The sequence below is a fragment of the Aquarana catesbeiana genome, linkage group LG06 (genome assembly GCF_042186555.1).
Source record: "Aquarana catesbeiana isolate 2022-GZ linkage group LG06, ASM4218655v1, whole genome shotgun sequence".
Classification (NCBI taxonomy): Eukaryota; Metazoa; Chordata; class Amphibia; order Anura; family Ranidae; genus Aquarana; species Aquarana catesbeiana.
The window spans coordinates 409188535-409214293 of record NC_133329.1 but is presented as its reverse complement, the minus strand read 5'-3'; the positions used below and the strand labels follow the sequence as shown (position 1 = coordinate 409214293).

General features: G+C 46.0%; 1 protein-coding gene across 1 annotated transcript in view; it reads right to left on the bottom strand.

Annotated features, from left to right (window-relative positions):
• The window catches only part of LOC141148088 (solute carrier family 15 member 2-like), a 58449-nt gene extending 43343 nt beyond the window's left edge, over positions 1–15106 (bottom strand). Inside the window, exons 1-3 of the mRNA XM_073635241.1 lie at positions 14929–15106; positions 13455–13508; positions 717–772 (exon numbers count right to left, since the gene is read on the bottom strand). Of these exons, the coding sequence (XP_073491342.1) occupies positions 717–772; positions 13455–13508; positions 14929–15106 (288 nt within the window). The remainder of the gene's footprint in view (positions 1–716; positions 773–13454; positions 13509–14928) is intronic.
• Between the last annotated feature and the right edge of the window lie 10653 nt (positions 15107–25759).

The following is a 25759-nucleotide window of genomic DNA, read 5'->3' as shown; positions in this document are numbered from 1 at the left end:
AACAGGGTATGTTCCATCGAACATTTGCTGTTGGAATTTCCGCACAACACCAATGTTTGAGAGCAGGTTCTCAAATTCACTTTGTTGTCGGAAATTCCGATCGTGTGTACACAAGTCAGTCGCACAAAAGCTCACGCATGCTCGGAATCAAGCAGAAGGAGCCGCACTGGCTATTGAACTTCATTTTTCTCGGCTTGTCGTACGTCTTGTACGTCAAGGCGTTCTCACGTTCGGAATTTCCGAAAACATTTGTGTGACCGTGTGTATGCAAGACAAGTTTGAGCCAACATCCTTCAGAAAAAAATCCACGGTTTTGTTGTTGGAAATTCCGATCGTGTGTACGCGGCATAAGACTGGGATGGCATTAAAGGTCATGTGTAAAGGCAGGCGTCCCAATACTTTTGGCAATATAGTGTATGTGATGGAGCAGGACTTTCTATAGTAATAGATGTGGTGGAGTAGGACTCTCTGGAGTACCAGGCATAGTGGAGCAGTCCACCCTTCATTGGGTTAGGCTGTAACTGTACTCTGTATAAGACTCGCTTTGTGTGTTTGTTGCCAGAAATCCTAACAACACAAAATCATAAACTCCGATCGTACATGATCTCAGGCTGATGTCCCTCTCCGGCTCAGAACGTTGCATGTCTGGATGACAGCCCACCCAACCCAGTGAGTTCCTGGTAAGAAAATGGTTAAGGGACTGCAGGACAACTTACCGGCACTTTCTTGGTCGGCACCGAATCTCTGGAGAAGAAATTTCTGACCCCGGACCCTGAGGAGGAGAAAAGATACGGGTCATCTCTGAGGCCTGATATGATGCCAAAGTCTTGGAGGATAGTTTTGGGGGGGGGGGCGCAAACAAACTTTAAAATTTAACTGTTAGTAATGCAGTACTGTAAATAGCAACTTATCAGATGATTATGTATCATTACTGCTAAATAAAACTGTGCCCATCATATGCAGCCTCACTGTGCCCATCATATGCAGCCTCACTGTGCCCATCATATGAAGCCTCACTGTGCCTATTAATTGCAACCTCACTATGCCCATCACAGTAGGCCAATCACATCCATATTTCAAGTAAAAGAAAATAAAACCACTTAACATAAGGTGTCCTCATCAGAGCCCCTTTTACGTCAGATGTCCCAATCAGAGTTCCTCTTTACAGCAGGTGCCCCCCTTTACATCAGGTGTCCCAATCAGAGACCCCCTTTACAACAAGTGGCCCCATCAGCATCCCCCTATAAATCAGGTATCCCCATTAGAGTCCCCCCTTAAATCTGATGTCCCCATCAGAGCCCTCCTTTACATCAGGTGTCCCCATCAGAGCCCTCCTTTACATTAGATGTCCCCGTCAGAGCCCTCCTTTACATCAGGTGTCCCCATTAGAGTCCTCCTTTACATTAGATGTCCACATCAGAGCCCCCCTTTATATTAGATGTATCCATCAGAGTCCTCCTTTACATTAGATGTCCACATCAGAGCCCCCCTTTATATTAGATGTATCCATCAGAGTCCCCCTTTACATTAGATGCCCCCCCTCTCCCTCCTCGTACTCACAGCTCTCACATCTCGTCGCCTGTCTTCCACCTTCGGACAGCCGGAATGAGTCAGAGAAACTGTAAGTGAAGGTACAGGACCCGCCAATCACACACCACAGCAGGGAACAATGCTGTATAGAGGGAGTGTTCAGAGCCCTGCGCCCCGAGGACTTTCTAAAGGAAACCAGTAGAGCTTCTTGTTTGCAGTCACGTGATTGCAAAAACATCACGCTTCCCATAGCAGCTGTGTCCGGCGCCCTGCACACACACTTAAAGAGCCTTTTTTTAAATTTTTTTGTTTTCATTCTTTTTTCAGTGATTGCAGCACGTCATGCTTCCCATACACCTGTGTGTCTGGCATCCCGCACACTCTTAAAGGGCCAGTATTTTTATTTATTTATTTATTTATTTATTTATATATATATATATATATATATATATATATATATATATATATATATATATATATTTTAAGATGAGTAGCTTAGGGGGGCCAGCAGCTCTGCGGACCGCCACTGATTCCAGCCTTCCTTCCTCCCCCCCATCCCTGTTCACCTCTGTAATTACTTCAAACTTCCCTGACCCTCCAATCATAGGGACCACCATGCAAACCTCCCGTCTGGACAGGCCAGACATTGCAGAGGACCCACCCTCTGGGACTCAGGATGGGGAAGCCAGGGTACCCCGAAACATAAATCTGAGTCTCCAGATTTCAGCCTGATCTCTCTGGACAAATACAGGCACAAGAAATGGAAGTGTAGCTTTAAAGCTGAACGCCAGTCAAACAGCTAAATACATAGATGATATATACAGTATATATATATATATATATATATATATATATATATATATATATATATATATATATATATATATATATATATATATGGGGCTGTTTTACTTGGCATAGGATTTGTATTTCTCTCCACCCATTCCTGAGATTTACACAGCTCTGACACACAGAACAGGAAGGAGTGGGAGACCCTCAGTAACACATACAGTTCTTGCCCCTCCCCCAGGATGTGATTGGGCAGGGAAAGGAGAAGCAGCAAACTGATGAGCTCATCTCTCACTCGTCACTCTGATCTCTCCTCCTATCAGCATGCTCTTTGCACTGCAGAACAACTGACCGGCTCCTTGTGCTGATATTGTCTCTCTCCTAGTCTAAGCTCTGCTGTACAGGGACGTCAAGAGGCTGATACCAGGTCAAAATCAGGTACTTACATTGCTTGCATTAAAATAAAAAGTTACAATAAATTCAGCATTAATAAAATTACTAGCAGAAAAATTCCAGTTTTGCAGATCGATTTTTCTCTGATTGGATGAGGTAGATAGATGACATCGTGATCTCTACCTTGTTCAATCAAGGAACCCTTTGCATTCATTGAGAAAATGATAAAAAGTGCTCTATGAATGATGCCTGTGCTGACCGAGCAACCTCCTGTGTTCTGTAAGCAGCAGAGCAGCTGCTCAGCATGGGACCCAGAAGACAGGGATGGTTGGTGTAGTAGCAGTGTAGTAGCAGTGTAGTAGCAGTGTAGTAGCAGTGTAGTCGCAGTGCCTACTACAGTGATTTCCAGCTTCCTTGGGGATCCCACAGTTATGGAGTATCTCTTGCTGTTAGAAATCACAGGGTCCTGTACTGCCTAACTGACCCGCTCTCCATCCTGAAGCGATCCCCCATACCCTGCAGCAGCCGAAGAATCCGTCAGTGCTGATGTATGGTCAGACAGGTGGGGCCCTGCAGCAGGAGGAAGGAGATTAACTACAGGAGGGATGATCAATGCGGTGTGTGGGGGGGGTGCATTTACTAGAACAGATCCCCTGTAGTTCTCCCCTGTAGTAGCTGAAAGCTGGTGGGAGGGAGAGGAGATGAACCTGGCTTTCAGCTGCTGCAGGGAGAGCCATACAGAGGATTGGTTCCTTTGATTTCACCTCCTAACCCCCCCCCCCCCTGTACAGGAGGACTGGTGGTGCCCCCTTATTAGTGGCCCTGCTTGCATTGGGCCACGCTGGAACAATGTAACTATGTATAATTATCCAGGGCTTTTTTTCAGCGGGAATGCGGGGGGGGGGGGGGTCATCTACTGTTGAGGGAGAGGGAGGTTTGCCACCTCATCCCTTTAAACCCGAACACCTATGAATTACATTCTGAGGTTCATTTAATGCAGATAAGGCACCAAGTGAGTTTTATTACCACCTTAATCAGCCTCAGAACCCGTGTAATTCATATGTGTTCGGGTTTAAAGGGATGAGGAGGCAGCCCTAGGGAGAGGTCTATTGTTATTGGCTGCTGGAAGATCTGTCGTTGCTGTTGGGGGTCTGTTGTTGCTGGGTCTATTGTTGTGTGAGATATCTATTGTTGATGGAGGGGACGTCTATTGTTGTGTGGGATATCTATTGCTGATGGAGGGAGGTCTATTGTTGTGTGGGGGATCTATTGTTGCTGGCGATTAAGTCATATAGTGAAGGGATGAGGATTGAGTTGCTGGGGAAGGTCTATTGTTGTGTTGGGGATCTATTGTTGCTGGGGAAAGGTCTATTGTTGTGTGAGATATCTATTGTTGCTGGGGAAAGGTCTATTGTTGTGTAGTATATCTATTGTTGCTGGGGAAAGGTCTATTGTTGTGTGGGATATCTATTGTTGATGGAAGAAGGTCTATTAGTAATTGGGGGCTCTATTGTTACTGGGGGAAGGTCTATTGTTGTGGGGGGGATCTATTGTTGCTGGGGAAGGTCTATTGTTGTGGGGGGGGATCTATTGTTGCTGGGGATGTAGTCATATAGTAAAGGGATGAGGATTGAGTTGCTGGGGTGGTGTCTATTGTTGCTGCGGTGGGGTCTATCAAATTCCATACAAATACCTTAGTAGCATAAAATGATACTTGGTTCTGTCATTCTTTAAAGGAGCAGTACTGGGGGGGGGGAGTGGAACTTAGGGATGGTGCTTGGAGGTGGGTAGTGGGCAGAGATGTAGGGTGTGTTAGAAGGGGAGTGTTCCTGCACCTATTCTTTGAGAAGAAAAGCCCTGTACATATCTATACCTGGAATCCAGCTTTGATATACTAAACATACATTTTTCCAGTCTGACAAGCCAGTGCTGCAATACTGTCGCTGATGAAAGTTGAACTCTGCCCAAAAACAATTTATGACTGTTTGCCTGTAATGCATAAACACCAACGGCGTCTGCGCATTCTTTTTAATGGATGTAAGATGTTTTGTGATTGGAGGAGGGGCAGTCATGACATTGGCACCTCCTCCAGTCACAGAATGCCTTGTATTTATTGTAAAGAATAAAAGATGCTTTCTGAATGGATGAGCTGCAGAGTGAAGAATCGGTTGTTAGCTATGTACTTTGGCTGGAACTGTACGTTTCAGTGCTGGACATTCCGCACTGATTGTTCTGTACGGGGAGACTGAAGGTAAGAATATTACATAACATAATATTATATAACATAACAGCAGCCGCACACTGCACACTTTATTAGTGTTCATTTATTCTTACAGTACAAATGGCCAAAAATAGTTTTTGGCTGGAGTTCAGCTTTAAATACATGTTTGACTGATCCCTGTTCACCTAGACTGAGAGATACTGAGAGATACAGATGTTCTGTACACAGATTAGATATATATATATATGTACTGTATATTATATGTATGTATATATAGACACCGTGCCACCTCCTAATAAAGATTAGCACAAATTCTTCCAGGGTGAGTATCGCCGCGATAGGTGTAATGCGGATATTAATATCTTACGCTGGAAATGATATCATATAGGAAATACATTATTGACTTCATAACATTTGGAATGTCCTGAGTCGGAGTTCCCGTTCTGATGGCATTGACCTGGTAAATCACCCCTCCCCAGTCTGTCAGGGAAGTCCCTACTCTACAACTCAGTGAATCCAGAGAGTGATTCAACCCCCTCATAATGGGAACTCAGCACAGGGATGGTGGGAACCCCTCATAATGGGCACAGCGGGTGTACAGACCTGGGAACTCAGCACAGGGATGGTGGGAACCCCTCATAATGGGCACAGCGGGTGTACAGACCCGGGAACTCAGCACAGGGATGGAGGGAACCCCTCATAATGGGCACAGTAGGTGTACAGACCAGATATCTCAGCAGAACAAACCTCAAGTGATATGAGACTTCTGGGTGGAGTGACTCCTTATACTTGCACATATAATAGAAAAATAAAGATATTATAAGATGGGATGGTAAGGACGGTTCTGTTACGTCTATGAGTTCTGTTGATTCCTGTGCGGTGGAATCTCCCACGGTGATGGGTGGGGCTCTGCATGTTCTGGACTTGTCTGAGGACAATATGGGGAAAAACAAATTCCCACCTCATACAGGTGACAATCACAGCCGGAGACGATTCCTCTGGCAGACGGTTTATCTTTATTGTGCAAACCCCTCTACAAAAACCCACAAATCTCCCCTAGACATAGGAGGGTGTGATCACCCCTGGTGCTGCATATCTCCCACTGACCTATAGTGATCAGAGGGACCCCTACAATTGAGACCCCCCCCCCCCCCCAACATCTTCTGCTGTGCTTATCCTAACACAGAGATCCAAACTGACGAGCACAATAAGGCAATGGGGTTGATTTACTAAATGATTGGCGATTGTTTACTAAGCTTAGTAAATAAGGTGAAGCTGTGCTCACTTCAATCATCCAATAATACGCAATCAGATTTTATTAAAATGAAATGTAAAGATGATGAACAGCGCTTTAAATAACCTGAAAATTGTATCATTGCTTTCAGGGGGCAAAAAAAATGGATACAGCTTGTTCTATTTGTATTATATATTGTGTAATAAAATAATCATAAAAAAGAGATACATCTTGTTACATTTGTTTTCTATATTATGTGTAATATAATAATAATTATAATAATAGTAAAAGTGAAAAACCTTGTTACATTTGTATTATATAATATAATAATAAAAATAACACATTTTGTTACATTTACATTCTATTCTGTGCAATATAATAATGAAAAAAAAGCAATACATCTGGTTACATTTGTTTCTTATATTCAGTGTAATAATAATAGAAGTGATACATTTGAAGGAAATACTTTGTTTTACACTTTTTTGTTTTGTATCCCATTTGTTCCAAATCTTTAAATACTTGTCTGTGATTGCAGAGCGGCGATATAAGAGGAGGATTGGAATAATCTGCAGATAAATGAGGAATTGTTCTCTGTGAAGAACTATCAGCTGGAGGCCACATGGTGTTCTCGTGATTCTTAAGTTACAAATTACCAGAACGCCTTTTTATGGGGCTTTGTGGAAGGCTGTGCGGGTGTATGAGCCTTTATGGGGGGCCGGGCGCCCTCCAGCAATTAAGGTCATTCAAGTTGGTGACACGCTGACCAGCACACGCCGAGAATTATTTCTTCTACCTCATCGCTTTCCAGCTGTAAAGTTGGCGTCTTGCCGTGCCCCACTCAAACTAAAGAGAGGTGGCTGCATTATTTGTATATTAGCAGAACCCCAAAATTAGGTCCTGGGCCCTGATACTGAAAAAGGAACTTCCCCTAACCCCCCCCAGAGGGATCTAGATTCAGATACTCCCCTATCCAGCGGATCCAGCATTGTCCTCTTGCAATCATCTGCTCAGGTATGACAGCCAACCTTCTTCTGTGATGTCATCAGGTGTCGGCTACTTCTCCAGGGTTCAGGCAGCCAGCCCCTCCAATGCACAGCAGCATGCTGATCAGTTCATCCCACTGCTCTCTCCCCCTGACTGCATGTTCCTTCTCAGCACATGTGCATGCAGAATATTTGATTGGTTCCTCCTGTTGCCCCTTCCTTTCCCAGTCTGAACTCTGCTGTACATGGACTGCAAGAGGCTGATTATCTTACTCACCATAATAACTGTTCACAGTTCACAGGCTGTATTTAAAGCGGTTGTATACCCGCACAAAAAAAAATGTATTTTTATTTTTTTTTAAAACCTGTAAAGCAAAGGCATAATGAGCTAGCATGCAATGCATACTAGCTCACTATGAAATACTTAACTTAGAACAAGGTGTCGGCATCTGATCCCGGTCACCGCTGAGGGAGCTGACATGTTACCCTTGGTGTGTCTTCAGGGTTCGCGACTCCGGCGCTATGAGTGGCCGGAGCCGCAATGATGTCACTCCCGCGCATGCTCGGGGGAGTCTTCTTTCCAGGAAGGTCGGGCAGCATCTGTCCAGGTCCGGACCTTCACAGCGCATGCGCCACTGACGTCAGCGGCTGCATGCAAAGTGAATATCTCCTAAACCATACAGGTTTAGGAGATATTCATTTTACCTACAGGTAAGCCTTATAGGCTTACCTGTAGGTAAAAATGTAACAAAAGGATATACAACCACTTTAATCTGCTTTGCATTGAAATGCATTCTTTTGACTCGGCATGGCTGGATCTAGGGGGGTTCTGGGGTGGGTTGTGCCTCCCCCAGATTTTAGTTGCACCCCCCTCACTGCCCTGCTGACCTTCCATGCTTTTCCCTAATGATCCCCTGTACACTGCCCTACTGACCCCTGTCCTCTACCCTACTGATCTCTGTCCTCTGCCCTGCTGACATGTCTTCAGCCCTGCTGACCCCGTTCCTCTGCCCTGCTGATCCCTGTCTTCGACCCTACTAAACCCTTTCCTCTGTCCTGCTGACCCCCGTCCTCCTGCCCTGCTGACCCCTGTTCTCCTGCCCTGCTGACACCTGCCTCTGCCCTACTGACCCCTGTACTTTGCCCTGCTGACCTGTCTTCTGCCATGCTGACCCCTGTCCTCTGCCCTACTGATCCCTGTCTTTTGCCCTGCTTACCCCTGTCCTCTGCCCCACTGACCCCTGTCCTCTGCCCTGCTGACTCCTGTCCTCTGCCCCACTAACCCCTATCCTCTGCCCTATTAACTCCCTGTACACTGCCCTACTGATTCCAGTATGCTCCCCTGCTGACCCACTGTACACTGCCCTACTGACACCCTGTACACTGCGCTGCTGACCTCCCATCCTCTGCTGCCTCACATTTATATTTACTGCACCCCCACATCTGACAGTGACAGGCTAGTTCTAGCCCTGGGACTCAGCATGTCATATTGAGGTGCATGTGAACGGCAGGCAAAGCAGGTCTCACACAACCTCTTCTTGTCAACAGTTCAATGAAGCTGCATGCGCTCACATGAAAAATGCAGTTTGTCAAGAACTTCAATTGACGGGAACCCTAATGCTTGTATTTAAAGAAACTCATACCGGTGTTAATTATTGTTTGCTTTTTTTTTATAACTGCTCAGGGTTCAGCTTTAAGAGCAAAGTCGGTGCACTCTTCCAGGAGGGAGGGGCCGGTCTTACAGGTAATTATATACACCGATGTTATTATGTGGCACTAATCCTGCAATTACTTCATGTAGATTAGAACATCAGGTTTAAAATGGCTAACTAAGCAGAAAGATCAATCTGTTCAGCTTCACTGCAAGGCAGAAGGGGCGTGGGGGCATTGTATGTTCAGTTTTAGATGGAGCCTCATTTCTCTGCATACAGCTTGAGAAGGGAGCTGATATGAGGACCCCCAGCACTGTGTAAACTCATATAATGATTTTATGGCAGTCTCCATTAAAGGGGCACTCTGCCTCAAATTGAATAAAAAATTAAGGAGCTTACACTAATGCGCCCCCACCCCCGTGCAGTCACACACTATTATTATTATACATTTATATTGCACTGACATATACCACAGTGCTGTACAGATAACACTGAGCCAGTCACATCAGTCTCTGCACCAGAGGAGCTTCTCCACCAGGTGGTGCTGTTTTGCAAGGTGCTGTTGGCTCACTCTACTGGGATCTCAGCTAGAGGAAACATCAAGCCTGGGACTGTCCGGCAGGCTTCCCCCCCAGCCCCCATGCAATGGGTAGGGGGAGATGAAGGTGGAGGCTCTCCAGAGGCACTGAGACCTACTCCATGTGCTCAAGCTGCAATGGATCCTGGGCCTGTCCCTATGCAAGAGGAATCCTTACCAGTCTTCCAGGATAAAGTGGTGAACATACTTCACCACATTGCTAAAGAGGAACAGAAACTTGCTGTCATGAAAGAAGATCTCAGGAAAAAGAAATCCCTGCATAGTAAGTCTGGAAACAGTAAGAGGGAAGTATCCAAGCTGAAGTCTTTGGAGGAGGCATAAAAAGCAGGAGAAGTTGGTTGCTTCTCTGAAGGAAAGCAGCAGTGTGTTAAGAGAAAAGTGTGAGAATGAGGAGAGATTCCAACAGATGGAGAGTGCCTGTGCCAGTACCAGCCAGAGGGTGGATGCCACAGTAATGGTGACAGTATGGATGGGGGTAAGGAAGTGGCTTCACATGGTGGCCCCAGTACTACCCCTGTCTCAGGATCTGTTGCACCTGAGTCAGTATCTGCCCCCCTTCCTCCCCAGTGGCCTGGGTCATCTCAGGAGGAGGTTGAGGAAAATGGCGGATTGCTGCAGGCCATTAAAGAAATGGAATCTCCCTTGAGTGGCACCAACCCATCAGATGAAGATCATGGGAGTGCAAGAAAAGATGACATGTATCCAGACAGAGAAGTTTCTGCTGGCTGTGAGGAGTCCCACATAGACATTAACAGTGCAGAGCAGGAATGTTGCATGAACATTGAAACTGCAGAGCAGGAGGGCCGTATGAATGCTGAAACAGCTGGTGTTTTTTCTAAACAGAAGACTTTACTTGATGACGGGACTGTTGGTATCTGTGGTACTTCTGGGACTATGGTGAGCGGGACTGTTGGCTGGAGGGGAGGAGGGAGGATCAAGTGGTGGGTAATTTACCAAACCAGATTTCAGAGGTTCCTATGCAGCCAGGTAATGTGTCATCTGTCCCAGTTATGAACATGCTAAGGCTGTGTAGGGACAAAGTCATGCTGCTGCTGGTGGAAGGGAGCCAGTTGTGCGATTTTTACCTAAGGCACCTTCTTCCATTAAACGCAGGAATGCGGTAGAGCTCAGGTGGGAAGGAGGAGGTATTCCACCTATCAGGAGGGAGGTTGTGGATAAGATCCTAGCCATGGGATTTAAGGCAGAGGATATTCATGCGCTTATCAGTCTGGCTGGTTCCTATGAATATGATTTATCATTTGTGCGTCCAGAGTCGCTGGATCTGTTTTGGGGGGGGGGTTTGAGCACGTATATAGGGGCCAGCCGGACTGGAAGGGGCTTGTCCCCAAAGTTGCCTCACGTCAGCGCTTGATTAAGAATGTGAATATCCTGACAAGGAATGAGTCTATACCCCCGAGGATTTATGGGTCTGGTTAAGGAGGCTTTGTGAAACATTGTGTCCCCTAAAAAAGATTGTGGATGATAGAGGAATCTGGACGGGTGGGTGGTCAGTGTCATTGAGGTTGAGTGTGTGTGGGAATGTGGTCCAGCATTTGCCCTCCTCTGCCTTTATTGGTAGAGATAGGATTACTGTCTTCTACCCTGGTCAACCTAAGCTGTGCCTTAAATATGGAGTCAAGGGACATTTCTCCTCTAAATGTCCAGAACAGAAGTGCTCTTTGTGTCAGGAACTGGGGCATCTGGCGAGGGACTGTAACATGATTAAATGTAACCTATGTGATAAGGTTGGTCACCCTTATAGCCTGTGCCCTGAGGCTTTGCACAATAAGCCAGAGTTAGTGGAGGAATTTCTCTGTCTGGATAGAGAGGAGTCTGGGTTGGTGGAGGTTGTACCAGGGGATCCTAGTGTCTCTGTCCCATCAGAATCTGTGTCTGTGAGGCCCTCTGTGGTGTCAGTGCCCCCCCCAGTCTGTGGTTCCCCAGTCAGTGTCAGAAAGTGTGGTTGTCAAGTATGTGTCTGCACCTATTGTTTCTCCTAGTGCACGCCCGAAGTGCATTTGTGAGGTTGGCACTGATGTTGGACGAGAAGGCCTGGCTCGCAGTCTCCACTCAAATTCATCCCAAAGGTGTTCTATCAGGTTGAGGTCAGGACTCTGTACAGGCCAGTCAAGTTTCTCCACCCAAACTCGCTCATCCATGTCTTTATGGACCTTGCTTTGTGCACTGGTCCAAGTCATTTGGTGGAGGGGGGATTATGGTGTGGGGTTGTTTTTCATGGGTTGGGTTTAGCCCCTTAGTTCCAGTGAAGGGAAATCTTAAGGTATCAGCATACCAAGACATTTTGGACAATTTCATGCTCCCAACTTTGTGGGAACAGTTTGGGGATGGCACCTTCCTGTTCCAACATAACTGCACACCAGTGCACAAAGCAAGGTCCAAAAAGACATGGACTTTTTTGTGGTGTGGGAACACATAACAGTGCTTAGCGGCAGGCCTTTCACTGACACTTTTTTATTTTACCTCCAGTAATTTATTGTAAATAGTAGTGTGGGGATTACCTATTATACAAAAGATCAGCATGTGGCATTCATATACATCAATGAATTTCAGCTGTGCCCCCCCCCCCCCATGGACAATGTGCCTGGCTGCAGAGTTCATCTCCCCATCCCTGCACTCAGTGCACTGATTGGCAGCACTGATGGGCACTGATTGGCAGCACTGATGGGCACTGATTGCCACTGATTGGCAGCACTGATGGGCACTGATTGGTGGCACTGTTAGGCAGAAATGATTGCCACTGATTGGCAGCAATGATGGGCACTGATTTGTAGCACTGATAGGCGCTAATTGGAAGCACTGACAGGTGGCACTGATAGGCGGCACTGACTAGCAGCACCGATTGGCACTGATTGTCAGCACTGATGGGCTTTAATTAGCAGCACTTATGGCACTGATAGGCATCACTGATGGGCACTGATAGGCACCATTGATAGGCATTAATTGGCACTAATTTGCAGCATTGGTTGGCACTGATTGACAGCATTGGTTGGCACTGATTGGCAGCACTGATTTGCACTGATTGGCAGCATTGGTTGTTACTGATTGGCAGCATTGGTTGGCACTGATAGGCAGCATTGGTTGGCAATTGCCACTGATTGGCAGCATTGGTTGGCACTGATAGGCAGCATTAGTTGGCACTGGTTGGCACTGATAGGCAGCATTGGTTGGTACTGATAGGCAGCATTGGATGGCACTGATAGGCAGCATTGGTTGGCACTGATTGGCAGCATTGATTTGCACTGGCAGTGGAGAGGAGGAGTTTCACATGCAGCAGACAGACTTGCCAGAGCCGCTCGGAGTGTGAAACTGTCAGATAATGTAACTACTTGCAGGGAGAGAGGAGCTGTCACAACTGTCTGCAGTCTCTGACCATCTCCTGTACTATGTCTGCAGTCTCTGACCATCTCTTGTATCATATCTGCAGTCTCTGACCATCTCTTGTATCATATCTGCAGTCTCTGACCATCTCTTGTATCATGTCTGCAGTCTCTGACCATCTCCTGTATCATGTCTGCAGTCTCTGACCATCTCTTGTATCATGTTTGCAGTCTCTGATCATCTCCTGTAGGAGGTTTCGCACAGTCTTCTGTAATGTTACATCTACTAAATATTATGTGTGGCCCTATGGTGCTTTAAGCTGGCACATTGGGGGTCCCTTGTCCCCTATAAGTTGAGCAGCATGGCTTTACACTTCGTAGTTTTATACATTTCGCACCAGCAGTAATTCTGCATCAAGTGGCCCTCAGAACTCCACAAGTTCCTTTGCAGCGCCGGTGTCCTTGTCTCAGCGCCGGGCTGCGTTAGGAGGAATACAGACCTCTCCGATTTATCACACCTGACATCTCTGCAGCGCGTTTTTTTTCTCCGACACGCTAAAGCACAAGATATGGAAATGGACTCCAGCGTGTCACTTTCTGTTTGTTCCGCTTCGATTGCTCAAATCTTCCTTCAAATATCTCAGATAAAAAGTGCAGAATCCTCCCTTTGAAATAAAATTCTGCAAAATCTAAAGGACTTTCAATACGGCCCGCACCTCTCACACGCTCCTCTGTTAGTCTACGAAACGGCTGCAAAGCTTTATTCAAAACTTCAAAAGACAAAAAAAGACATTTTTCTTTATGGAAAAAGACTCGACAACCTGTGAGGCTCGGAGAGGGTAGACTACCCACAAAAAAGCACGAGGACGCACAGCGCTTCTTTTTTTACAGAAAGTAAATCTTTTTAGGTGAGTTTGCTGGCCTCCGGCATGGGCGGAGCCCAAGGGGTCGCAATGGTGACCCCGCCTATTCTCCTGGGGGCCCTTGTAGCCTCCCTGTCACATCATGTTCTACACCATGCGCTTGCCAATTGCACCCCCCCCCCAAAAAAAGATGTAGGAGCTGTATGTAAATCCCCTCCCCCCACAAAAAAAAATCGAGAACTAATGTACATGCCCCCCCCCAAACTTAAATTCCCCCTCCTCTCATTACAAATCCGCAACCTGCTGAAATCCCTCGTCCCAGCACAAATCTTTGCTTCCCTCATCCTACCCAGCTCAAATCCCCTCTCTCCCTATATGTCCCCAGCCCTAACCCCCGCCCCCCCCAAAAAAAAAATTCCCCCTCCTAAAAAAAACCCCCCTTCCTAGCACAAATCCTATACCCCTTAAAATTTCCCCTCCAAGCATAACCCCCCCACTCCAAATCCCCCCTTCCAGCACAGATTTGTAGCACATATCCCCCAAATCATCCCTACTAGCACAAATTCCCCCCCCCCCCCAAAAAAAAAAACCTGCCGCTGCCACCAGAGCCCACTACCCTCCAAAACCCGCCGCTGCCTGCCGTAGCCCGCGGCCCGCAGGGGGGTGCTGACTGAGATGCCACCGACCAACAGGGGGAGGGGTTGCCGCCCCCCCAAAAAAAAACATTGTCCGCCACTGACTGTCTGGGAGGGTCACTAACTGACACCGATATCGCTAGTGATACTAATACAATGATCACTGATAATACTATACACTGTCACTGTACTATTGGCAATGGCTGGGAAGGGGTTAACATCTAGGGCAGGGGTGTAAAACTCAATTGCATCAGCAGTATGGTTACCCTCAAAGGCCTGGTTGTGACTGGGGTGAGCTAAGTACAAAGTGCAGGGTTCAGGACTATGCTTCACACAGAGTACAGAGTTCAGGAGTGCATTACGTACAGAGTGCAGGGATTAGGGGTGTGTTTTGTACAGAGTGCAGGGTTTAGGGGTGTGTTTTGTACAGAGTGCAGGGATTAGGGGTGTGTTTTGTACAGAGTGCAGGGTTTAGGGGTGTGTTTTGTACAGAGTGCAGGGTTTAGGGGTGTGTTTTGTACAGAGTGCAGGGTTTAGGGGTGTGTTTTGTACAGAGTGTAGGGTTTAGGGGTGTGTTTTGTACAGAGTGCAGGGTTTAGGGATGTGTTTTGTACAGAGTGTAGGGTTTAGCGGTGCACTATGCACAGTTTGTAATCCTAACTCCCCCCCCCCACAAAGCTTCCTTCACCTACCTGGCCCGGCTCTAGTACCTTCTGTGTAGGCACCGTATATTTGCAGGGAGATCGTTCTCTCGCTCAGATTATGGAGAGCTGGCCCCACCCTGAGTGCATGCAGGAATATGTTCGATCTGGTAGGCACTGAGGGCAAAGCTTTCCCTTGTAAACAGAAGCCTCTGGGAGCTTCAGCCATCTTCCGGCTGCAAAATTGGGTGTGAGGGCCACATGACAATGACATGACAAGGCCTGGAGGGCTGCATTCGGCCCGCAGGTCTTCTCTTTGACATATGTAATCTAGGGCGATCAAGGGGTTAACTATGTGCCTAACTCTGTGTAATGTGCGCTGCTTTTACTTTATTATCTGGCCGTTTTGTCTCCCTGCTTTACACAGAGCTCTGTGGTCTTTGTAAACACAGAACTCTGTGTGTGATTGGCCGACACCCAATCCGCTGACTTCAGCTGAAATTATTGGCTGAAATCAGCTGCAAAACTCGTGCTGTGTACCAATCACAGCATGGGTCAGCGGGGGGGAGGGGGGGTGCACATTCGTGCCGCCAAACCAGAGAGAATCAGCCAACGTACAGGTAAACAGGTACGCGATTGTGTCTGCATATGCCACCCACTCGCAGTATATTTACTGTGGACAGTCGTCAGGTGGTTAAGGTACGTGTCTGGTCTCCCGGCTCCACCCAAGCTGTGCACACAACAGCAGGCCGACCAAATTTTGGGGAAAAAAAAGAATCAATCTACCAACAGATAAAACTGACAACGACGGTGAGAGTGCCGGGATTCTGCATGCGCATGCCTCCACGGTTTTGTGGAACGATTGTGTGACATTTAATTTTTTCAAGTGGTTATGGGTACATTAATGTTAATGCAACTTAATCTACAGCCCCCTAGGGGTGGGTCCACACCTAGCATCACATTAACACACTTTTTTTTTTTTTAATGCTTCTTTTGTGCATTTGCACCCAGAACGGGCGTCCCTGTGCATGACAAACGCACCAATGAAGCTCCTGCACTATTTTTGGGTGTTGAACTTTATGTGTTTGTTAACCACACTGGGGACCTCTGTTTGAATTCCAACCAGGACACCATTTGCACGGAATTGGAATGTTCTCCTCTGTAAAGCTCCTGTGGGTTTCCTCCCATGCTGCAAAGACATGCCGATAGGTCAGAACTGGTCATGTATGTGAGATTGGGGACCTTAGATTGTAAGCTCCTAGAGGGCAGGGGCTCATGTAAGTGTAAAGTGCTATGCAGGGCCGTCTTTAGCGCAGGGCAAATGGGGCACTTGCCCTGGGCCCAATCTTTGTTGGGGGGCCCACGCTAGCCGTGAATTGGGGCCCCGATGACAGCTTTGCAGAGCGCACAGAGGACACGGGAGGATGTATTCCGCACTAGCCAGCTGAAAGGGGGCGGGGCCGGGAGCTCCACTGACGCTCTGACCCCGCCTACGTGCAGCCTGTGTACTCGGAAAAGAGCGTCTGTAGTGAGAGCCAGTGATCGGAGTGGGAGCGTCAGTGGAGCTCCCGGCCCCGCCCCCTCTATACTGGCTGGTGAATACAGAGGTCCGGGGGCGGGGAAGGGAGCTCCAATGACACTCCCACTCCGATCACTGGCTCTCACTACAGACGCTCTATTCCGAGTACACAGGCTGCACGTGGGCGGGGTCAGAGCGTCAGTGGAGCTCCTGGCCCCACCCCTCTCAGCTGGCTAGCGCGGGAATACATCCTCCCGTGTCCTCTGTGCGCTCTGTGCAAAGCTGTCATCGGGGCCCCAAATCACAGGTGATGCGGGCCCCCCAACAAAGCATCAGTGGAGCTCCCGGCTGTTGTAGTGAGAGCAGAGAGTGGAAGCCCCGCCCACACACCTGAATGTATGTAGTGAGTTTGGCTGGCCAGGTATGTCCTTACACCCATAAAATGCCTGACTGCTGAAACCCTGAGCTGTGTTATTCAACTGTAAAGCTGTGCATTGCTGAAAGTTCTCTGACCATCTCCTGTATAATGTCTGTAGTCTCTGATTGTCTCCTGCAGTATGTCCGCACTCTCTGATTGTCTCCTGCAGTATGTCCGCAGTCTCTGTCTCCTGCAGTATGTCCGCAGTCTCTGATTGTCTCCTGCAGTATGTCCGCAGTCTCTGATTGTCTCCTGCAGTATGTCCGCAGTCTCTGGTAATCTCCTACAGTATGTCCGCAGCCTCTAATTGTCTCCTGCAGTATGTCCGCAGTCTCTGGTAATCTCCTGCAGTATGTCCGCAGTCTCTAATTGTCTCCTGCAGTATGTCTGCAGTCTCTAATTGTCTCCTGCAGTATGTCCGCAGTCTCTGATTGTCTCCTGCAGTATGTCCGCAGCCTCTAATTGTCTCCTGCAGTATGTCCGCAGTCTCTGGTAATCTCCTGCAGTGTGTTCGCAGTCTCTGATTGTCTCCTGCAGTATGTCCACAGTCTCTGATTGTCTCCTGCAAAATGTCCGCAGTCTCTGGTATTCTCCTGCAGTATGTCCGCAGTCTCCGATTGTCTCCTGCAGTATGTCCGCAGTCTCTGGTAATCTCCTGCAGTATGTCCGCAGTCTATGATTGTCTCCTGCAGTATGTCCGCAGTCTCTGATTGTCTCCTGCAGTATGTCCGCATTCTCTGAACCTCTCCTTTAGTATGTCTGCACTCTCTGACACTCTCCTGTAGTATGTGTATTATTATGCCCCTTTACTTGCTCAATTATTTGGGATTGCTCCACTGCTCAGTGAGAGGTAATGATGTGCATTAACCTCTAGGAACCAATCAGCGAACAGTAGTTATCTGCTTTAATCTCTAGCAACCAATCAGTAATTGGTAATGATGTGCTGTAACCCCTAGCAACCAATTAGTGAGCGCTAATAATGTACATTAACCTCTAGCAACCAATCGGCAAGCAGAAATTATGTGTTGTAAACTCTAGAAACCAGCCAGTGAGCAGTAAGGATAGGCTGTAACCTCTGGCAAACAATTGCAATCGCTGCGTGATCTGCTGCAGTAAACTGATTTTGAGTCTACTTGCTATTTTTTGTATGTCTCAGAATGGAGGGGGGGGCCCCAAGAAAATGTTTGCCCAGGGCCCAATCAAAATTAAAGACGGCCCTGGTGCTATGGAAACTGTTGGTACTATATACTTGTAAAAAAAAAAAAAAAAAATGCACAAATAGCTGTGCCCTAATGAAGACTGCTAATGAATCCAGCTGTGCTCCTACCTGGTACAGAGGAAAACATGAACTGCTAGGGAAGCGAGCACCACTGATGTGTGATGGTTTCTCTGGTGTATTTAAATACATAAACCTTCATTAGATGAACAAAGTAAAATTGCGCCTATTATGGGAGACAATGAATTAGGATGCCGATTAATCATCAGAAAGCATCAGCCAACAATGACATTGCATTGGGAGCAGCCTATAGAGAGCCAGCCGTTCCTCTGGTGTCCTGCCAATATGCTGGCATGACATCCTGGCACACGTCTCGCCTTTTGTACAATAGAAATTCTGCACATTCACCCCGAGTGCTACAAGGACAGCTATGGAGAAAAGGAACTCCAATACAGTCTATGGGAACATTTTCTATTAGAAGACAAGGATCAATCAGTCAAGCTGGAGGTCTTCTAGAGCAATACTTCTCAACCGGGGGTGCTGCTTGGGTTCCCCTGGGGTGCCGTAAGCATTGGATCTATTTGCCCTGATTTAGAATCATGAATCGCCATGGTGTTGGGGGGCCACTAGAACCATAACTCTCAATGATGCTCTAAAGCCAGGACGTACAGTGCCATTGGTTGGTATGGTGTTGGCAGCTGGCATGCAGGGCCAGTCACAGAATTCGGGAGACACCTGTGCAGCTGGAGTAATGTAGGGTTCTGATTTGAAGAGGGGACTGTGTGATGGGGGTCTGTGTGATGGAGGGTGGTGGTGGGGGGGGGTGTACTGTGTCATGGGGAGGACTATGTGGTGATGGGGGGACTCTTGTGTATGTGGGGCCTCTGAAATGATGGGCCAGACTCTGACAGGATGGGAAATCTGATTTGAAAGGTGGGACCTCTGATGTGAAGAGGGGACTTCTGATGTGAAGGGGGGACCTCTGCTGTGAAGGGGGTATTCTGATGTGAAGAGGGGATTCTGATGGGAAGGGGCACACTGACATGATAGGTGGGAACTTCTGATGTAAAGGCAGAATTGTGATATGATGGGGGTACTCTCATGTGATGGGAGGACCTCTGACATGATGGGAATACTTTGATGTGATGAGGGAACCTCTGATATGAAAGTGGGGCCCCTGATGTGATAGAGGGACCTCTGATGGGATGGGGGGACCTCTGATGGGACCTCTTATGTGATAGGGGGATCTCTGATGTGATGGGGACCTTTGATGTGATGAGGGATCTCTGATGTGATGGGGGGACCTCTGATGTGATGGGGGGGGTGGGCTCTGATGTGATGGGGTGACCTCTGACATAATGAGGGCACCTCTGACATGATGTGGGGGTGGGCTCTGATAGGGCTCTGATATGATGGTGGGACCTCTGCTGTGATGGGGAACCTCTGATGTGATGGGGGGACTTCTAATGTGATGGAGGGAGGGGACCTCTGATGTGAGGGGGGGGGGACTTCTGATGTGATGGGGGGACCTCTAATGTGATGGAGGGAGGGGACCTCTGATGTGATGGGGGGACTTCTAATGTGATGGAGGGAGGGGACCTCTGATGTGATGGGGGGACCTCTGATGTGATGGGGGGACCTCTGATGTGATGGGGGGACCTCTGATGTGATGGGAGAACCTCTGATGTGAAGTTAATTTCATCAAAGCAGTTATGTGCCTTGTCCCAGGTTCAGGTTTTCATTGATGGGTAACATTTACGTTTCTTATATTTTAGGGGGGGGGGGGGGGGGGCTTGGAATTTTGCATATTTTTATATTTTAAACATTGTTCTGGTTCACAGCCTGACTTCCCCGGGATGAAAGATGTTTATACTGAGGGGGTATCAAGCATAAAAGAGTCAATTCTAATAGAGAGAACACTTCCAGTATTTTCTTCTTAACTATTCAAGGTTTAAGAAGAAACATTTTATCATTCTACAATATACGATTATACAAAGAAATGTAGGTCCCCCATCCCCTCCATGCTATAGTATACAATACTACACAAATGCATAAAAATCCTAAAACAAACACAATATACTCTATACTCCATGCTAGTATACAGTACTACACAAACTGTATACAATGCATAAACATCCCGCCTCTAGAACACCAATACTTATATTATTTTATGTTCTTTTATATATTTTATGTTTCTGTATATTTCTGATTTTGTTTTGTTTTTTTATAATTTTACAATATAAAATAGAGCACAAATCAGCTGAATTGAATGCACATCATATTTTCTGTTTCTCAGCGATGGAGTACTGTATGGAAGATTTGCAAAGATCATCTCTGGGGTTACATCTCTTAAAATATCTCTAGCTTCTGTATGGAGATGATTGAGATTGAGAGCAGAGAAAGAAGACACTCTGGTTGGAGACAAAGTTGCGATTCATGAGATAAAGTAACAATGTATTTCAATTTCTGTCTGCACATCGATGCGTCTTCATGTCTGGGCATTGGATGTTTTGATGAGGAACGTTATCAGAGGAGATAAATATTATATCTAAAATAATTCATACATCTCGGGACTCATGTAGACGGGAGTTTTCCTGCATTTGACAGCCTTTGAAACATAAATCAAGTCAACAGATCCGCATTAAGGCTTCGTTTACGCCTACAGGGGCAACTGAGCGTGGGCGCAATTCCTTGCGTTCCTGCGCATTGGGTGTAGGGCAGTCCATTCGATTTCCTGAGTCAGAAACAGAAAATAAGTCCATGACTCTTTTCCAAAAATGTGTCGCACCAAACCGCAATGCTGCTGTGTCACCACGCGGTTTGGTGTGTGCAAAATTGCTTTTTTTTTTTTTTTCCCCAGATGCTTGGAGGTGCCATTAACAATTAATGGCACCACTGCATGCTTGCTAAAGGGCAGTGCGTTTCTGTGTGTGTCAGGAAACGCACAATTTTGCGCACGTCCCAGACACGCAGTAGCCTGAACATAGCCTTACTTCAATGTTGCAACTTGGATGCCGATTCCGACGCTGCAACTGACCAGCTCTGCATTACTTTAGATGCATCATTTCCAATTGAGATGCGTTTGAACTGCGCTGCACCCGAGTTGAAAAGGCAACGATCGACATTGACGCCCATCTACGCAAGCCCTTAGGCTACATTCACACTCATGCGTCTGCATTTAATACATTTGTCATGCATTTTAATGTGCAGGAACTTCAAAGTTGGTGCGACAATTTGAATGGTTTCATTGCCGACCAGTGGCGCCTGGTGCTCCATTTTTTTTTTTTTGGGGGGGGCAAACAAACCACCCGACTCCCCCCTCCCCTGTTCGGTCAATCGATCACACCCCCTACCTCCCTGTCGATCCATCGATTGCCGAATATTAAACCGCTATTGTTACACAACTGGGTGGGCTCAGGGTGCAGTGCTGTTCCCCAAGCCCATCCTCAGGCTCTAATTATCTGCTTATAAAACAACAAAAAACATTGAAATCCATGCGTCTGGCATCCTGCATGTAGATTACGGGCAGGGGGCATGGATTAGGAGGGCGGCACCCCTGTGCCCCTAATGGAGGGGCCACTACTGTTGCAGACAATGGGTTGTGACTTATCATGCGATTTGGAACTGTCAAATTGCATGACAAATCGCACCAGTGGGAACGAGGGCTTAGGGCCCATTAACACTTGTGTGAACTGTCATGTGACTTTGATATGACAAAGATCAGTGCAGCTTAAAGTTGCAGCGAATGTGAAAAGATGCCTGCACTACTTTTTGTGCAACGTTTGATGTGGCTTTGGTCCAAAGGATGTAAAGTTGGATCAAAGTTGCTCCTTAGTCGCACTGCGACTTTGTAGATGCACTAATGTGAACGGAGCTTTGCAGTATAAAAAAAATGTAATTTACAAGCAAATAAGAAACATTTACGTTTGTTTCATTACAAACTATTGCACCATTGACGCACTGTAATGGATCGCAAAGCATTGCAGTGCATATAATTACATAGATGGGAAAAAAAGCACTGCAATGCATTTTAACAGCACACGGCAGCGCGCATTCACTCTGCACACCAGTGCACGCACAAGTCTATGCGTTGTGAGGTGGTACTGACTGCAAAAGACAACTAAAATTATAGTAAAATAATTTTACAAGCAAATAAGAAACTTTTTTTTTTTTTTTTCATTGCGATGAAAAATGTGTAGCAAATAGGTTTGCCAGCAAATCGCAATCTGATGCAGTGTATAGAATTAATTACTAGAAATAAAAGAAGGGGGGAAAAAAATGTAGCGAGCACTTCAATGTGTTGTAGAAATGCATTGCAGCTCACGGAAGAGCGCGTTCACACTGCATCGCGGCGCTCTCACATTATACGCACAATACTGTGTGCTGTGTGGTGTGAACGAGCTCTTAGGAAACTGAACTCAAAGACACCTTAAAAGTGCTTTCACATTGGCAGCAGTGTCCAGTAATACTACAGCACAAGCGCAAGCCAAGCGTTGGGCTCACGGTGGCGGCGCACTCCATTAACCTTAATGGGTACATTTGGCAGGCAATGATGCTTGTCAAACTCTGCTAGCTGAGTTAAAATTGCTGCAGCGTGTGTACAGCCTCATCTGGATGCAATGTAGAATTTAGGCGGATGATTGGGGAAGGATGGGGGGGGGGTGCAGTAAAATTGCAGCTCAACCACCTACCCAACCATGCCTCCCCAGCCATCCATGTGAAAGGAGCAAAAATGTATTGTTTTCAACCACTTAAGGACCGAGCCTCTTTTTGACACTTGTTTACAAGTTAAAATCTGTTTGTTTGGTTTTTTTGCTAGAAAATTACTTAGAACCCACAAACATATATATATTTTTTTCAGACACCCTAGAGAATAAAATGACAGTCATTGAAATATTAAAATACACCGTATTCGTGCAGCGTTCTTACAAGCACAATTTTTTTTTTTTTTTTTTTTAAATACACTTTTTTGAGTTAAAAAATAAGACAACAGTAAAGTTAGCCCAATTTTTTTTATATATATTGTAAAAGATAATATTACACTGAGTAAATTGATACCCAACACGTCACGCTTCAAAATTGCACCCGCTCGTGGTATGGCGACAAAACTTTAATCTCCATTGGCGATGTTTAAAAATTTCTACAGGTTACCAGTTTTGAGTTACAGAGGGGATCTGAAGCTAGAATTTTTGCTTTTGCTCTAACGCTCGCGGCGATACCTCACATGTGTGGTTTGAGCACCTTTTCCATATGTGGGCGCGACTTACGTATGCGTTGGCTTCTGCGTGCGAGCTCGTCGGGACGGGGCGCTTTAAAAAAAAAAAAAAATCATTTTTTACTTTTACACTGTTCTTTTAAAAAAAAAATTAAAAATGTTGGGTCACTTTTATTCCTATTACAAGGAATGCAAACATCCCTTGTAACAGAAAAAATAGCATGACAGGACCTCTTTAATGTGAGATCTGGGGGGTCAAAAAGACCTCAGATCTCATATTTACACTAAAATGCAATAAAAAAAAAAAAAATCGAATTGTCATTTAAAAAATAAATGTAAAAAATCCCTTATAAGAGCATTGGGTGGAAGTGACGTTTGATGTCCCTTCCCCCCTTCAATGCTATGGAGCTGAGTGGGGGGACCGTCTTTCGCTCACTCGGCATCCAAGCAGTGAGGGGAGCGGACGCGATCATCTCCACCGCTACCGACGTTCCTGAAAATACCGGGGTTATGGCAGCTAGCTGCCGCCATAACAACGGTATTTAGCGTCAAAGTACCGACGTACGGGTACGGCGATTTGCGTGAAGTGGATAGGGAGGTAAGGGCTCATTCACACCAAATGGAGTGGGATGCATAATCAACTGCACCCCAACTGCATAGACAGTCCAAAATCCAGGTTATTCAATGGGTATAGTTCACACTATTGCAGTGCAAATTTAAAAAAAAAGTACAGCAAGCTGCATTTTTCTGCATTACAAATGCACAAAATGACAGTGCATCAGAGCGCAGTGCGAATAAAAGCCCAAAGAAGAAAAAAAAAAAGATGAAAGTGACATCAAAGGGACTACAAGCTGAGAACAAAGAAATGCACGTCCCACGCAATTTCTGATGTGCACGGGCCAGGGCTCCATTGACACTAATGCATTTTTTGCTTTTTGCAGAAATGCAGGACATTTTTTTTTTTAACATGGGTTCCTATGGAACATGTATACATACAATGCATTTTTGTGCCTTTGCGTTTTTGGGTCAGGGACTTTTTTTAAAACACAAAACGGTGCTTTTTTTTTGGGTGCAACGCAGAAACGCATGTAGTGCGTTTTTTACCGTGATTTTGCCACGATTTGCCACGAAAACAAATTTTCTCCAAAAAAAAAAAAAAAAATGCATGAAAAAAAAAAACACCACAGTAAAAAAAAAAATGCAGAAAGCACAGCAAAAAAGCACTGCAGAAACGCTCCATGCATAGCTGTGAATCAAGACTCGTGGGTGCATTTGGCAGGCAGTGCCGCCTGTCAAACTCTGCTAGCTGATTTTAAAATTGCTGCAGGTGTGTGTACAGCCCCCCCCCCCCCCCTTCTGCCTGCAGAATTTAAGGTGATGATCAGAGAAGGAGGGGAGGGGGGTAGCGGTAAAACTGCAGCTCAACTGCCTGCATTTAACCCCCCTCCCCCCAGCCATCCATGTGAAAGGAGCAAAAATATAAAGATTCAAATTAAAAAGTACAACTAATAAAACATTTGCTTTTGTTTTGTTAGGATAGAGAGGTGAGGGTCTGCCCACACCGGATGTGGGATGCACTCTGACTGCACTCCAAATGCACAGTGCATGTGATCCTTTGGGGGGGGGGGGGTATAGTTTACAATATTGCATTGTAGTGCTGCAATGAAAAAAAGTACAGCAAACTGCATTTTTTCTGCACTGCAAATGCACAGAAATGCATGCAAATGCATGAAAATGCACTGCATCAGAGTGCCAAATAAGAGCCCATATAAGAAAAAAAGATGGAATAAATAAATAAATGTACCGCAAATGCATGTAGAAATGCACGTCCCATGGAGGTTCTGAAGTGAACGGGCCCCAGCTTGTTTCAAATTGCTGCAGCAATATGTACAGCTCCATCTGTCTGTAGAATTTAGGTGGATAAAACTACATCCCCCCTCCAGCTATCCATGTGTGAGGAGCAAAAAATATAAAGATTTTTATAGCATTTTTTTTTAAGTAGTTTTTAGCTTTCTAGTCTGCATGAAGCCTTATAATAAAAGTTACAACTAAGAAACATTTGCTTTTGTTTTGATATGATAATAAGTTTTACAAAATATTTTCAAAGTTATCCTTTCGCTGGAATAATAATAAGTTGTTATATTTGTTATTGTTGTTACTATTATTGTTACTATTTATAAGTGCAGCAGACAATAGGAGTACAGCTCTGCAGAGGTGAATGCGGTTCTCTCCATCCTTTACCTGCCCCCATGGTTGCTCTTTTCTCCCAGCGCAGTCCTCCAAGGAAGATCGCCGTTCCTCCTTCGCATCTTCCTTTTCTTCTTCTCCCAATTTCTGGTCAATCATTCACCCGCAGATCCGGCCTTTCCTCTGGCCACCAATAGCGAGCTTTCCTATTTTTTTTTTCCCTGGTTGGGATGAGATGTGAATGGAGATGATTGTCGACCTTCGGACTGTCCTGAGTGGAAAAGTGATTTTTTTTTTTTTTTTTTTTTTTATATATAGTTTGTACAT